The 15640-nt window shown below is 43.1% G+C and overlaps 1 protein-coding gene and 1 long non-coding RNA gene across 4 annotated transcripts in view; one reads left to right on the forward strand and one right to left on the reverse strand.

Annotated features, from left to right (window-relative positions):
- The window catches only part of LOC310704795, a 247641-nt gene that overhangs the window by 177098 nt on the left and 54903 nt on the right, over positions 1 to 15640 (reverse strand). The gene's annotated exons all lie outside the window — the stretch shown is intronic.
- On the forward strand, positions 288 to 15575 carry PDZK1 (PDZ domain containing 1). 3 transcript variants are annotated; one of them, XM_083498657.1, is made up of 10 exons: positions 288 to 883; positions 2054 to 2120; positions 4530 to 4741; positions 5909 to 6155; positions 7380 to 7516; positions 9038 to 9233; positions 10636 to 10832; positions 11685 to 11873; positions 13108 to 13407; positions 14935 to 15575. In XM_083498657.1, the coding sequence occupies exons 1-10, from the start codon at positions 821 to 823 to the stop codon at positions 14992 to 14994; spliced, it is 1668 nt and encodes a 555-aa protein (XP_083354783.1). In that variant the 5' UTR covers positions 288 to 820; the 3' UTR covers positions 14995 to 15575. The 3 variants fall into 3 exon arrangements, with proteins under 3 accessions (XP_083354783.1, XP_083354785.1, XP_083354784.1); XM_083498659.1 differs by having other exon boundaries at positions 831 to 883; positions 2054 to 2118; positions 4527 to 4741; XM_083498658.1 differs by having other exon boundaries at positions 833 to 883; positions 2063 to 2118; positions 4527 to 4741.

Genomic DNA, 15640 nt, shown 5'->3' on the forward strand with positions numbered 1-15640 from the left:
TCCAACACCCTTAACAAACTACAACTCCCAATATTTGAGTTTTTGTAGGGGGGGGCAACATAGGCTTTAAATGCATGGGGTATGCACACAGCCTAGGTTTCAGAGTGTGGGGAACAAAATAGGCAGGTAAATTTCCAGGATTAGCAAAACAGATTGTAATCTCAAAGCATTCTAAACTGACTTTTCCACAGCCCCTCCTTAGAAATCTCTGAAGAAGTTGGCAATGCTTAAATTTCCTTGATCTTATGAGCCTAACCTAGCAGGAAGATTTTAATAACTGCTCTGTGCTATTACTGCCTGTGCCTTGTTTATCACTCTGCAGCACTTAATGGTGATTTCTTTTCATTCCGTTTTTACAACACTGTCTGTCAGAGCACTCTGTACTTTCATGGCGTTAAGCAAGCCAGTACTTCTCCTGCCCTCTTCCAGCCTGGAGCAGAAACGAAGGGCATCTCTGCACTCCAAATCTATTGCATATAGGTTTTATATCGTCTTAACCAGTTTCATTTCTCCCCAAGGATCCTGGAGATTGTAGGGCTAATAATTCTGTTAGTGGCATAGTGATTGGAATTACAGAGACAACTACCTGAAGGCAGAACTTAAGAACTCCTTTGGTTTTCTTTTCTGGGTTAGAGATCCCTTGCTTTTTTCTTGCAGAATGATTCCTCCCAGGTTCCCTGGCGAGAGGAAATCACCACTAAGCCAGTTTAAGTCTGCGTTGGATAAGCCCTAAAGGTTTACAGGTGCTTCATGGGAATTAGGTCAGTAGCTTTGCTGGAAAAGGGACCGAGAGCGGGTGTGGATTCATCCAAGCAGTGCTATGGTCCTGGAGCCAGATATCAGCTCCCCGGTTAAGAGACCACAGAGGCCTCACTCTGGCAAGGTATGGGGTATCTCATTTTATTTCAAAATATGATTGAGGGTGCGAACGAAAAGCTGATCTTATGAATGCATATTGGTGCTCTTATTGTGGGAGAGCCAAATGTCATGCTATTGTGCGATTATTTCTAGATATCTGAGATCAAATGTGGCCTACCCTTTTGGGGGGTATACTTTGATCTGCAAAGAGGGAGTAAAGATACAGTGTCATGACTGAGTAGGCCGGGGCCTTGGATTCTTCAGCCCTGATGAAATTGCCAGGTTGCGTTTTGTCTGCATCCTTTTTTTATATGAGATGCTTTTGATGAATTACTTTGCTGCGAGACCAGTTCTGCATAAGTCTTAGGTCCATAATGCAGTATCCCTGGTCCCGCTCAGCTCTGGGAGGAAACAGGAAGGGTGGGTGTCAACCATAGATAGGGCAGGCCTGCATCAACCCCCCCCCAAAAAAAAAAAAAACATAGGATGAAAGATGACAGCATATTTGCATGTGCTAGGTCAGGGGTCAGCAAACTTTTTCAGCAGGGGGTGGTCCACTGTCCCTCAGACCTTGTGGGGGGCCCCCGACTATATTTTTTTTTTGGGGGGGGGAGGAACAAATACCTATGCCCCACAAATAACCCAGAGATGCATTTTTTAAAAAAGCACACATTATACTCATGTAAAAACACTCTGATTCCTGGACTGTCTGCAGGCTGGATTTAGAAGGCAATTGGGCCGGATCGGGGGCCTTAGTTTGCCTATCCATGTGCTAGTTGATATGTGTAAATGCAAATTCAAAGAGACCTACAATAATTTAAAGTACAATAAAAATCTTATAGTGGGGGACATTCTGAACTGCTGTGCCTGCTGCAGCTCCTATCCCGGTGCTGAACATTGATGTGCAACTTCAAGGCCCCTGTTCTCCATTAGGGCTCTTTTAATTCGGACTTGGGCTGTCCTTTTAATTCAGAGTGAGACACGTGGCTGCTCTTGGCTGCGGTCCATGTGAGAATCTTGGCACCTGTGATGCATTACTAAGGAGGAATCCAAAGTTTCTGAGGAAAGCCCAATGCTGCTCAGCTGAGAGGTGTGGGGGTGGAGAAAAGATTGGTTATCAAGAAGGTGAACAAATGCAAAGAAGCCTGTTAAATAAATCATCTTTTAAATCAACCTTTGTTCATTTGAAATGTAGCTGTGCATACTGGTACAGCAGCATGAGAGACTGCAGAAGAAAATTCTGAGGGCAAACTACACAAGCGGTAAGTTTTTTCCCTGACTCCTCTCTTTCCAATTTTGTTGTGTGTTTTTAAAAAAATGATTGCTAGATTTTGGGTCAAGGTTCCTGCCTTATCACTTTCATGTAACTCTGAGAGCTAGAAACTTGTGTGTAATATATACACAAATGATAAGAATCACAGGAATCCATCTGATTCCACATGCTGAAATTTTATTTATTTGTTTAGAGTTTCTCAAATTTGATTACACTATGTTTATTAAAAGTGTGTGCCCCTTTTATTGCAAATTAGCTATGAAAAGAAGGAATAAGCACACATCATGCTGACTGTGCATAGATCATAGGGGAGTGGGATCATGCTTGCTGGCTTCCTAGCCTATGCACACCTGTAAATGAGCTTGCTTGCATTACAGGGCCCTGTCTATTCTGTTCCTGATCGCATTTGGGCTCTCGCACAGGTTATGATGAACATTTGTAGAGGGCAGAGGTGGGACCCATGGGGTGATCCTGCTCCCACCTTCAACACAACATAGGAAGACCCTATAGATAGTGCTTGTCAAGCAAGTTGGCTTGTATTAAGCTAGAACTGCTAGTTTGTGGTTGGAGCTTTTTTATATAAAAAATACAGGTATTCGTTTTATTAAATACTATGACTAGGGAGCCAGGGAATCAGCTGTTCAGTGGTAATTAGAATGACAAGAATAATACGTGCAGGGAAGCAGAATGCCACTTAGTCCAATCTTCCACTCATTAACCGTCATCTCTTTACATATTAACTACATCATCTAGATTATAGTATACTACCAGCAAAGCAGGGGTGAGCAAAGTACACAATTATTACAGAGCACTGGAACTGCAGCATCATTACTAAGCTGCCCTGCTCCTCTGGAGTGGGGAACAGGTTCAGCAGAATTTAACTTAGCTTATTAGCCAACAATTATTTGTGGTTACCACCTATCCCTTGCCCTTGCACAGTGGGAGGACTCAGGCAGAGAACTTAGTCTTTCACTTAGCACTGGGCTTTGTAAAGAGGTTTTGCCCTTACCTCAAATAGAATAAGAGCTCATCTTTCCTCTGAGATCTCCCACCTGAGCCCAATGAGAATATTGCTCCATTTCTGGTTGTCCCCTCAACTCCTTCTAATAGAAGTGTAGTCAATAAGAAACAGAGAGTCTTCTCCACTGTGGCATCTGGATTATGAAGCATTTGCCCCAGGGAGCTTCATCCAGCTGCCCCGCTCATTGCCTGCTTTTAAGAGGCCACTGAAAAATGTGTTATTTGAGTAGGTGTATTTCCCATGGTTGTTTCCCCCCTTCTGTTTTTATTCTTGCTGGTTAATTTTTTATTCCATTTTATTTAAGTACAATGTGTTAAGATAAAACACGATAAGCTGCCTTGAAGTAGGCATTTTTGCCTAGAAAGGAATGTGCATTTTACTATAAATAAACCTGCAAGCAGCACGCATGAGAGACTCCTGTTATTTCTTACCTTTTCCAAACAACAGTTCAAAGGCCTCTTTTCTCAACCCCTCTTCAGTTTACTGTATAGGAACCCCGGGAAAAGAGAGAGGGTTTTTTGTGCTATACGCTGGATGGAGGGATGGTTGCCATTCATTTGTTCTGGCGACCAGATTTGTGGAATCCTGCCTATGAATTCTATGCTTTCTTTCACCATACTTCACCATATGCCTAAGATTTGCTTTCTCACACTGGGCTCACACTGCTGGCTCTGCTGAATAAGCTGCACACTATCCCCGATTTCTGTGTGTTATCTATAGTTATCTGCAGGGGGAAAGACAACATGCATAGGCTTCCCCACTAAAGACATCCATGACTAGCATGTGGACATCAGGAGTGCAGCTGAGAGATGCCATGTGGCTTTGAAAGCAGGATCAGTGGCATGGCCCCACTGCCCCTTGGACACACACATAATGAGGGAACTAAGCTGTCACTGTAAGAGATGCTGTCCTCACCAACTCTGTGATAGCCATGGCTAGTTGGTGAGTCAGTCAATATGTGTTTGTGCTGTACAAGAGGCCTGAACCAAGTGTGAGTTGCTATGTGCAAATGAGAGGGAATGACAAACAATTTTAAAAAGTCATTAATGAGTAGCTTGTGTCTTTTATTCTAGTAATGTGCGATGTCTACATAGTATTTTCAAAGAAAAGCTTTGCTAAAGTGCTATGAATAATCAGGGCATCAGTTTATCTCTCAGAGAAAAATAATCCAGATTAATCAGTATCTTCTTCTCTGTCCCCACAAAAAAATCAAAACCTGGAATTCTCTCTGTATTTCTATAATTGTCCTGGTTCTTTTTATGAGCACCTTCTTTGGCTCATTTCACTGGACTAGTTTTCCTTAAACAAGGCTCTTTTTCCTTCCATGAGCATCTTTGCCAGCAGAGTAATATTATTATTTTTTATCCCTTGTGACAGAAATGATGTCTCCTCTTCGGCCCAGGGAATGCAAACTGACCAGAAAAGAGGCAGAGAACTATGGATTCTGTCTGCGCCTTGAGAAATATAAAACAGGGCACCTGATCCGGAATGTGGCAAAGGGGAGTCCAGCTGAGAAGGCTGGCCTGAAAGATGGAGACAGAGTCCTGAGGGTCAATGGGATTTTTGTAGACAAAGAAGATCATGGAACGGTATAGAACAATTTCATTTGGGGGCCCTTTCTGCTGCCAGACAAACAGGAAATATTGGTACATCATGCGGCCTGATCCCGGACTCATCAATTTAAAATCTTTACCTTTCCAAAAAGCTCAGGGTGTCTTACATTGATTTAAACCAATAAAACAACCATCAGCACCACCACCTTGATCATGTGCAGCAGCAATAATATTATTCAGCAATTGCCCGTCTCCTCTGTTAAAAGTCTGGCAGTTCCCAAAGGCATTTCTAAATCATAAAATCATAGTGTTGGAAGAGGGAGCCAAGGATCATCTAGTCCAACCCCCTGCAATGCAGCTGTCCCATATGGGTATCGAACCTGAAACCTTGGCATTATCAGCACCATGCTCTAACCGACTGAGCTAACTACGATGAGGGACATGACTCCTTAGCCCAGGGGTGGCTAACCTGCAGGTCGGTGGCCTGATCTGGCCCCTCCAGCCATTTTTCTGCCCACCTAAGAGCCTACCAGTTTGGGTGACATCAACAAAAAGGGGGAGTATGAGAGTACAGGATAGCTCCACCAACTTTTAGTCACACCCATCGTGGACATGTGGCCTCTGAGGGGTTAGCCAAGGGTGAATGTGGCCCTCATGACTTAGCCCCAGGGCCATGACTAAAAAGGCCATGCTTCTAGCCATAGGCAACCTCTCTTTTCATGAAACATGCAGCAGGGCCTTTTAATATTGAGAGCTGCCTTAACTGGCAAGCAGTTTATACAGACCGAACTGCTCCCTGTGGCATGTTTGTCCCATTACATTTAATAAGATTTACTCCTGGGTAACCCATGTGCATAGGGCTGAAACCTTTGGGCATATATAACTTGCAGGTCTCCACTCACAGCACTACAGTTTCCTAGAGAGGAATTGACTATTAAACCCATTTGTATCCGTAGTGTAGATATATCATTAGAGATTTGCTACACCAAACGTTTTCTGTTTCCCCCCCTCCAGCATGGGCATCCCCTTATGGGATTCCTGGATTGTGACTACTGTATTTTGTCCCCAATATGTATTGCACGTATCCTTCAGTCTCCTTTGTCAGTAGGTCTCCTCTTGTACAAGGCAACAGGAAATACCTAGGTGAGCTATTTTACTCCTACCTGTGATTACTACTGAAACGCTCGTTCTGCCCCCATACAGGTGGCTGATTTAGTTAGGGAAAGTGTGGACTCTGTATCATTCCTTGTTTTGGATGAAAAATCTTATGAAGATGCACATAAGGAAGGGGTCAAGTTTGAAGAGTTGGGTCAGACATTACCAGTCCAGCAGCAAGCAGAAAACACTGCAGTTGTGACAAATGGAGAACCTGGCCCAGTTTCACATCCCCGCCTCTGCTATCTGGTGAAAGAAAAAAACAGCTATGGCTTCTCTCTGAAGACAACGGAAGGTGAGAACAATAAGCATAGACAATGCACATGTAGCATTATATAATATGCATTGTATGCATTCTGGAGGTGGCGGTGGGCTTGGTATTTCAATACAATTTCTTTATGTTGCTTTCATATAAAGCACATGTTCCCAAGCCCTTTGTTGAAGACCATTATTTGGATTGTGAGTTATCATGGTAATGATATGAAAAGGTATTCGAATTATTCTGAAACTCTGCTGAAGTGCCAGAAGGAACAGCACAAACCTTCTGGGAATATAAAGGCTTTGGTTGGAAACATTTCAGCTACAGGGACAGGCTAGCACATACATTTTCCCCCTACAGCTGATTCACACATCACACAGCATCTGAGTGGTTTTCCATTGAAATGAGATGTGTGGCAGCAGAGTGTAGCATTTTAGGGGGTGAAAATTAATTTTGGCAAATTTCTTCAGTGAGGGGTCTTAAAATTATGTTTTTGGTGTGAGAAATACAAATCTTTTTGTGACTGGACAACATTTAGCTTGGTAAGTCTACATTTGATGAAGGCGCAGATAAGCTGTTTTTGGAAAACAAAAGATTTTAAATTTTACCTTCTGAAAATCTCAGGTAATGTGGAATAATAACAACAACTAATAATAATAATATACTATGACTGCAAGTACTTGGCAATGAAAGTGTCTTCCACAATAACATCAAGAGAACTGAGGTGGATGCAATATATCTGCTTTTTGTCACAACTCTTAAAAATTATATCCAAGGGTATAAAGAAAGATCTCTATCTAGGTATTTTTACCATGTTTCATGCTGGCAGTCACTGGGACATTTTGTAACTGCCCAAGAAAGACTTGTTCCTTTCAAGACAGGAAGCACTTACATTTGGCAATACAATCATAAGCCAGGTGCTAATAAACAATGGGAAAACAAGTAGTATTTAATAAGCAACTATTCTTGCTGGTGGCAATCATCAACCAGCATAAACAAGTATAATAATCTTCCCCATGGCAGTATTGAATATGGCATAAAGAAAGGTTGGGCTTCAGAGAGTGAATGGCTTCCCTCTTGAATTCCTGGGGCATAGAAAGCAGACATGGTTATTTCCAGTTGGATCACAAGTTTACTGCCATTTCATATGTTCCTTGAACAAAACGTCTCAAGTCTACAGGGCTCCTATTGTTATGCCATTGCTGAGTAACACAGATCATGGCGAGTTATTTAGATCTGTCCTGGTTCTGTCTATTCCAGGTCACAAGGGATTGTTCATTATAGATTTGGCCCCACAAGGACCAGCTGCATTAGCCGGAGTGCAGCCCAATGACCGCCTGATCGAAATCAATGGAGAGAATGTGGAAAACGACACTCATGAGGAAGTAGTCGAGAAGGTATCTCCAAGCCTAAACCTCAAGACCTCAGCCTCCACCCTGTTCCTCAATCGTTGGTTAGGTTTTCCCCCACAGATCTAAGATTGTGGTCCTGAATGAATGCAGTCAACCATTTTCCCAGTGTTAACTCATCACAGTACAGTGGTACCTCGGGTTAAGAACTTAATTCATTCTGGAGGTCCATTCTTAACCTGAAACAGTTCTTCACCTGAAGCACCACTTTAGCTAATGGGCCTCCTGCTGCTGCCGCTGCGCAATTTCTGTTCTCATCCTGAAGCAAAGTTCTTAACCCAAGGTACTATTTCTGGGTTAGCAAAGTCTGTAACCTGAAGCGTCTGTAACCTGAAGTGTCTGTAACCCGAGGTACCACTGTATGTATCTGTCTGCTTAAGCATAGGAACGTAAGCTGCCAAAGTCAGACCGTTGCTCCATATTACTTGGAATTATCTATATTCACTGGCAGTTGCTCTTCAGGGTTTCAGGCCTGTCCTACCTGGAGATGCCAGACATTGAACCTGGGACCTCCTGCATGCAAAGCAGATGCTCTACCACCGAGTTTCATTAAGCATGACAGGTGATTGACAGGTGGGTTGCCCTGGCCATCTGTTAAAGTTGGCCCCAAAAGATCTCCCACCTCTGCGGGTGGCGCTGTGGTCTGAACCACTGAGCCTCTTGGGCTTGCCGATTGGAAGGTAAGTGGTTCGAATCCCCGCAACAGAGTGTGCTCCCATTGCTCTGACCCAGCTCCTGCCAACCTAGCAGTTCGAAAGCACACCAGTGCATGTAGATAAATAGGTACCGCTGTGGTGGGAAGGTAAACGGCATTTCCATGCGCTCTGGCTTCTGTCACGGTGTCCTGTTGTGCCAGTAACGGTTTAGTCATGCTGGCCACATGACCCGGAAAGCTGTCTGTGGACAAATGCCAGCTCCCTCAGCCTGAAAGCAAGATGAGCGCTGCAACCCCATAGTCGTCTTTGACTGGACGTAACTGTCCAGGGGTCCTTTACCTCTACCTATACCTATGTGCCTCCCATGTGAGTAATGTGTGAACAGAGCTTTTAGGCAAGGCTTATTGCATAGCCTCTAAAGTATTTAACAGCTAAAACTTATTTCTAATAGTTTCCCCAGCCCAGTCCATCCACAGGGCTGAGTGACTGGTGTCTAGCTGTCTACTGTCATGCCTTCCACTCAAGTTGCATAAGTAGTAGATTTAGTGCTGAAAAATTTGTGTTAGTGTTAAGTACTCAGATCCAAAGTGAATAAATAGTTGGGCCATGTCTGAATGTGGAAGAGCAATCGAACATACACTCCAGACACTGTAGGATTCATAAATGCAGTTCAGAACAATTTAAGCCTCACTTATGAAAATGCCATCAGAAAAGATGTTTTGTGCTGACTAGGGATTTCCAAGGTCACCTCATCCACATCAGCACTTTGCATATAAAATGCTCCTCAGCCCTGTCCCACTGTTTGACATGGCTGAAGTACTACCTCTAAGCATTGTATGTCTGCGTTCCCAAGGTGAGGAGGTCTGGAAATCGACTTGTGTTTCTGGTGTCAAATAAAGAAACTGATCAGTATTACAAGAGCCAGAACATGCAGCTGAGGAGAGAAATGGCAAGTTTGAAATTATTACCCCACAAACCCCGAAGGCTGGAGCTTGCAAAAGGAAAAAATGGTTATGGATTCTACCTGAGAATGGAACAGAATGGTAAAGGTATGATCTATCTATCTATATATCTTATAACATTTATGAAACACCTTATCCCATACAAGTGTGATTAATATGTGCCAACAGTGCGACGCGGCAGCTAAAAAAGCCAATGCAATTCTGGGCTGCATCAATAGGAGTATAGCATCTAGATCAGGGGAAGTAATAGTGCCACTGTATTCTGCTCTGGTCAGACCTCACCTGGAGTACTGTGTCCAGTTCTGGGCACCACAATTCAAGAAGGACACTGACAAACTGGAACGTGTCCAGAGGAGGGCAACCAAAATGGTCAAGGGCCTGGAAACGATGCCACGGCTAAGGGAGCTGGGCATGTTTAGCCTGGAGAAGAGGAGGTTAAGGGGTGATATGATAGCCATGTTCAAATATATAAAAGGATGTCACATAGAGGAGGGAGAAAGGTTGTTTTCTGCTGCTCCAGAGAAGCGGACACAGAGCAATGGATCCAAACTACAAGAAAGAAGATTCCACCTAAACATTAGGAAGAACTTCCTGACAGTAAGAGCTGTTCGACAGTGGAATTTGCTGCCAAGGAGTGTGGTGGAGTCTCCTTCTTTGGAGGTCTTTAAGCAGAGGCTTGACAACCATATGTCAGGAGTGCTCTGATGGTGTTTCCTGCTTGGCAGGGGGTTGGACTCGATGGCCCTTGTGGTCTATTCCAACTCTATGATTCTATGAAAAATTATAAAATTCATTAAAAATCGCATTTGTGCCACGGCTCTCCATTTGTGGAATACACATTTACATATCAGGCAAAAATATTCTTCTTCAACCACGCCTTTGACTAACGTCCTATATCCTTTTAAATGTGCTCGTAGGGAGGGAGGGGTTGTTTGTTGTTGTTTTCTTGTTTTTATTATGTATTTTGTGTTTTTTCTCTTGTAATTTTATGCTGTTAACTGCCCTGAGATCTACAGATGAAGGGTGGTATACAAATTTAATAAATACATAAACAATCACCTTCATTCAACAAAAGGTAATTCAGCAGCAGCAGCAAAAATAACTGCTAGACACCCCCCCCCCATATGACTGTGTGAACAGATGTGCTTTATGCTGTCATCTTAAAAATGGCAGGTGGGGATAGAGCATTATTTATTTAGTCTAATCCAGCCTGGATCATCTAATGTTCTTAATAGAAAATGATTTTCCTGAGTTCATAATCAAACAGAATTCGGATCTGAGAAATCTGGAGCCCAATCAATTTCTCTCCTTCGCCTGGAAAATGCTGCAGTGCCATTTGGCTGCTAGTGTAAATCGCACTTCTTGAGAAGGCAGCATTCTGTGAGGTAGTCAAACAACATTAAAAGCCCTAAGCCACAAGTATGGTCTTAAACGAAAACCCACTAAGGCACTTTACCAAGTATCAGGCCTTTCTTATTTTTGTGTACAGGTCACTTAATTAAGGACATTGATTCTGGCAGCCCTGCAGCCGAAGTTGGTCTCAAGGACAATGACATCCTGGTGGCTGTCAATGGAGAGTCGGTTGAAGCACTGGACCACGAGGCTGTCGTGGAGAAGATCAGGAAGTCTGGTGAAAAAACAGTGCTGCTGGTGGTGGATGACGAAACCGACGCCATGTACAAAATGGTAACAGACACACTTGCGCACAAGCACAACTAACTTGGAAGTCACATGATGAGCAAAACGATGGGGGTAACGAGACGGCTGCAGCTATCTGTAGTTACATAGTGCAAGCATAGAAATTACTTGCATATGCAGAGAATGCCAACTTTAATTCTTTTTATAAGCAAGTTTCTAAGTTGGAAGGATTAGCCTGAAAGTCTGGCGGAGATTCAGAAGCCACAGGTGGAAGCTGAGAAGGCTTGGCAGGGTGTGGAACTTCCTACATTGCTATATTTTCCCTCCCCTTTTGGCACAATGACTCATACCAAATTAGCAAATATATACCAGCTCCTCTTTTCCTGGTGAGGAATTCTGATTATCTGTATGCAAACTTTCAATTTTTGAAAAATGCATGGAATATTGCCAGCTAAACATATAGGCACCAAGTAGGTATAAATGCATTTATATTACTTTGCTTATGTTATAAATTGTTGGAGGCTATTTGTGTTTTTTTTGGGGGGGATAGATATAAAGTAATTAATGACATGACTCAAAGCAGAGTAAAATGTTCGCTCTTTCTTCAACAGTTGGGAGGGTCAAAATGTCATAGAGGCAGTTTATTCCACCCACACAAGTTCCTGCATCATTCTCTTCGGTGTGCTTATAAATTGATAGGATATAGGGAACGGAGAAAAGGAGGGACTGAATGTGTCATCTGCTATTACAGAAGAGAGAAGCAAGAGATTTGCAAATATTTAGTGGCAAATATTGCTCTTTATATCCCAAAATGTGTGAGGGAGGTTTTATCGTCACGCGGTGTTTGGTAGCAATGTGTATTTTGCAATAAATGCTTTTTTTCCCTTTTTGGTTACCAAGGCTAAGATATCCCCATGCCTCTACTATCACACAACACCAGTGAAATCTCCATGTGAGGCTGAAGTGCCAACATGTCATACGGCGAAAGAGCATCACAAGCCCAGACTCTGCTATCTAGTAAAGGGTCCCAGTGGCTTTGGCTTCCGTTTGAACGCCATCAAAGGTTTGCCTGGCCAGTTCATCAAAGAGGTATTAATTTAATCCATATGCTGGTGAAATAAACATGATGCCTAATATGAGCAGCAGTTGCCCAACCCTTCAGCTCCAGAGGTGCACAATGCAGGGACCACTTTCAGTCTAGCCTTGCCCCAGACTTGCACATTACCCACCCCACTTTTTGCTGTTGCATGGCCACAAGGAGGAGCATGAAAGACTTATGCACAATATTAAGAGTTGAAAGAAGCTTTTAAAAATTATTTAAATTTATATAATTACAGTTATAGCAAAAAGTCACCCATTCTGTGCATATATTACATCATGCTTAGGTTAGACATCAACGCCAATTCTCTTTTATGATGCAAATTCTGATAAAGAATACAAGGAATCAAAGTTTTCTAAGCAATTTGTATTATTTCCTCCATTCCATAACTGTTTAAATCACATTCAGTTACTCCATACTGTTAAGCCCCAGATTTTTTTCCTCACCACTGATCTATTGACAGCATTCTATCCATTTTTCATGCCACGGTAAGCAGCTGCAAACATATTAAACCCCAAACCTGTGCATTGCGCAGTATCTTGATGTTTCACAAATTGCCACCAGAAATCGACAGCCAATTATTTCTTTGACATTCACTTGAATTCCATCCAAATCTTGCAATGTCTTATTCTCATCGTTTTTTAACTTCACGTCAAACCTTCTCTCGGGACCTTATCCATTTCTGTGCTACCACTCCTTTTGTGCCACCTGCTAGCTAAGAATGTGACCATTGATTTTGTTTTCAAACTCCCATGCTCTAAATCCACATGCGAAAATAAATAAAAGTAAAAACCGCTCTCTGAAGCATCACTACAGCTGTGCTTAAAAGAGGGTGGGTGGTGCTTCAGAGAGAGGTTTGGCAAAGTGCTCTCTGAAGAGCTCCCCCAGCTAAAAATCACTGTAGTCATATTTAAAGGAAGGTTGGGGTGAGCTGGGAGGGGGTAGGCTAGGGGTGGGTGAGGTATAAAGGGAGTAGGGGTTGGCCAGGTAAAAATGTTGGCAGGTAGGTGGGGTTGGTGAGCACAGCAAGCAATGGCAGCACCCCCTGGGAAGGAAATACCATCTCACTATTTTTAACTATTGCATTTCATTAATTGTATCTTCACAATGTATAAAGCTTCCTAGCCTGTAGTAATTTAGTGGTCAGAACTACCCCTTACCATACTCTGCCCACCCACTCTCAAGCAATAAAATGCCTGGCTTTTTAATACGATATAATTTCAGGTAAAGGAGGGTGGCCCAGCAGAAAGAGCAGGGCTGCAAATCGATGACATCTTAATAGAAGTCAACGGTGCAAACGTGGAGAACGAAGATTATGACGATGTCGTGGCAAGAATCCATGATGGTGGAAACAAGCTGAAACTAGTAGTATGTGGGGAAGAAGCTTATCGGTACTTCAAGGCCCAGAATATGCCCATCACTGCCCCCATGGCAGATCCACCAGACAGCAGTAGTGACCCTCCTGCTTACACAGAGATACAAGCCCCAGAGCCAGATGGACCATTGCCAGAACCACGAGAGAGGGTGAGTTACCTTATTTAGAAAGGCTGAGGAAAGGGATCTGCTCAAGGTTGCAGTCCTAAGTTTGCTTATTTGGGCAAAAACCTACCGTATTTTTCACTCCATAAGACACACTTTTTTCTTCCTAAAAAGTAAGGGGGAATGTCTGTGCGTCTTATGGAGCGAAAGTGTGGTCCCTGGAGCCAAATTGCCCGGGGCAAAAAGCAGATCATGCTCTTTTTTTTGAAAGAGGGAAGTGGGTGTTGAAACAAAGTCGCTGATCTGCAAGCGATCGGGAAGGAGATAAGGCTGCTGGTAAAGGAGGCTGCCGGGGGAGGTAAAGACAGCAAACTTGCAAGGAGAGGAGACAGGAATACTAAAGCAATGAGGAGAGAAATTAGAAGATAAGGAGGAGCAAAAAACTGCTCCCGCTAAGGAAAAGACACTAAGGCAAACTAGAGGGAAGGGGGTGTTGAAAGGAAGCAGCTGAGCAGCTGATCGGCAAGGGATTGGGAGGGAGATAAGGGACTCTAAAGGAGGCTGCCTGGGAGGGGGAGGTAAAAGCCCTTGGATCCTCAGGATTTTTGCATTGGGTCACCCCAAATTTACCATCAGATCACATGGCATGTCCATGGCTACAGCCTATATATAAAAAAAATCACACATACACTGTTGTGTGGGCCCATAATGGCGCAAAAACGTGGTTACAAAGCATGGATCCACACGGATCCTCAGGAGTTTTGCACTGGGTCACCCCAAATTCACCATCAGATCACATAGCATGTCCATGGCTATAGACTGCACCAAAAAATCACGCACCCACTGTTTCGTGGGGCTGCAATGGCGCAAAAACGTGATTAGAAAGCACGGATCCACATGGATTCTCCAAAATCACCGTCAAATCACATGTCTGTGGCCACAGCATGAACCACAAAAATCATACATCCACTGTTTCGTTCAGAATTTTTTTTTCGTTTTCCTCCTCTAAAAACTAGGTGCTTCTTATAGTCTGGTGTGTCTTTTGGAGCGAAAAATACGGTGAACTAAATCACTGGTATTCTGCTCCAAATTTATATGGCTAGGTTGCAAATAAGTGGTCCTATGATTTGGCCAGAACAACTATGGACATGGCATGGCTGGGCTTGTGCTCAGACTATGCTTAAATCACAGACTCAGCCTTGTGGTTATACTGCTAATAATGCTCAGTTGTTGCTGTTTCTTCTGACCTGGCTTGCACGTAACTTTAAGCCAAACCATGGCTTAGCGTGAACAAGCAAATGTGCTAGTTCCGGGGGGGGGTTGTGCCCCCAGCACTCTTCCCCCAGCCCTGCTGCTGCTACGCTCCTTAGAGCTAAGCTATGGTTTGGCTGAGTGTTACATCTGAACCCATTTTTTCTGGGTTTCCTGCTCTTGGTTTGTCTCAAGGAGACAAACCACAAGGCCAGAAATTTGCACATTTCTTGTTCGTGCAAACTGGGCCAATATTCTAGACTAGATCAGACTGCTGCTGGGAGCGCTTCTTACTTGTTTACTGTTTTTTTCCCTCTCTAGGCTAACTCGTCCTCCTCTTCACTCTCAGTTGCTTCTGAAGAAGATGATACCAAATTGTAATGCCAGGGGCAAGTACCTTCCAATGGTAGTGCCCAAAAGGGAATAGTATTCTGAAGCAGAGTTACAAATATTACTGCTTAGAAAATGTTGGCTACTCTCTTGTGCATGCTTACTTGAAACAAAGGCCCATTGAACAAACAAACATGTATAGGATTGGGCTGCTAGATAACATGGCTTTCAGGTGAGGAAGGGATCCTACTGGATTCCTACCCCATTTTTGTTAAGCTGCAGGCTTTTTCCATGTGGACCAGGACTGCATGCATTAAGAATGTTACTGTGTTGATTGCAGCCAAAGCTTCCTAACGGAAAATGGTGAGTGAATACCTACCATGCATATGTACACTTACTATATCCCAATTAAATCAATAATCATTCTTATTAACATTTATTGCTCATATAATTTGAACCATTAACCAAAGCAAATATTAATGTGTAGTCATTTTAGTACAAACTAATTTTAGGCTTTGTTGCCCAAGATTTGAACACTTTGAAAATACTGCAGTGTATCAGTTATGCACTGGCATATCTACATTGGTTGCTTTCACAGTATTAAGTTTAAAATAAATTGTTTCACAGTAGTCTGATCTGTGTCTGCAGCGTTTCTGATATACGGAATGTGAAAGATTCTGTTCCTTCAACCTACCAT

The sequence above is a fragment of the Podarcis liolepis genome, assembly GCF_965112155.1.
Source record: "Podarcis liolepis genome assembly, chromosome: 4".
Classification (NCBI taxonomy): domain Eukaryota; kingdom Metazoa; phylum Chordata; class Lepidosauria; order Squamata; family Lacertidae; genus Podarcis; species Podarcis liolepis.

Excerpts from the sequence above, each read along its gene's own strand:
- PDZK1 (XM_083498657.1), top strand. The coding sequence starts at position 821 with ATGGTCCTGGAGCCAGATATCAGCTCCCCGGTTAAGAGACCACAGAGG. Across the intron at positions 9,234-10,635 it reads AATGGAACAGAATGGTAAAG|GTCACTTAATTAAGGACATT; the intron begins GTATGATCTATC and ends TTTTGTGTACAG. Across the intron at positions 11,874-13,107 it reads CTGGCCAGTTCATCAAAGAG|GTAAAGGAGGGTGGCCCAGC; the intron begins GTATTAATTTAA and ends ATATAATTTCAG.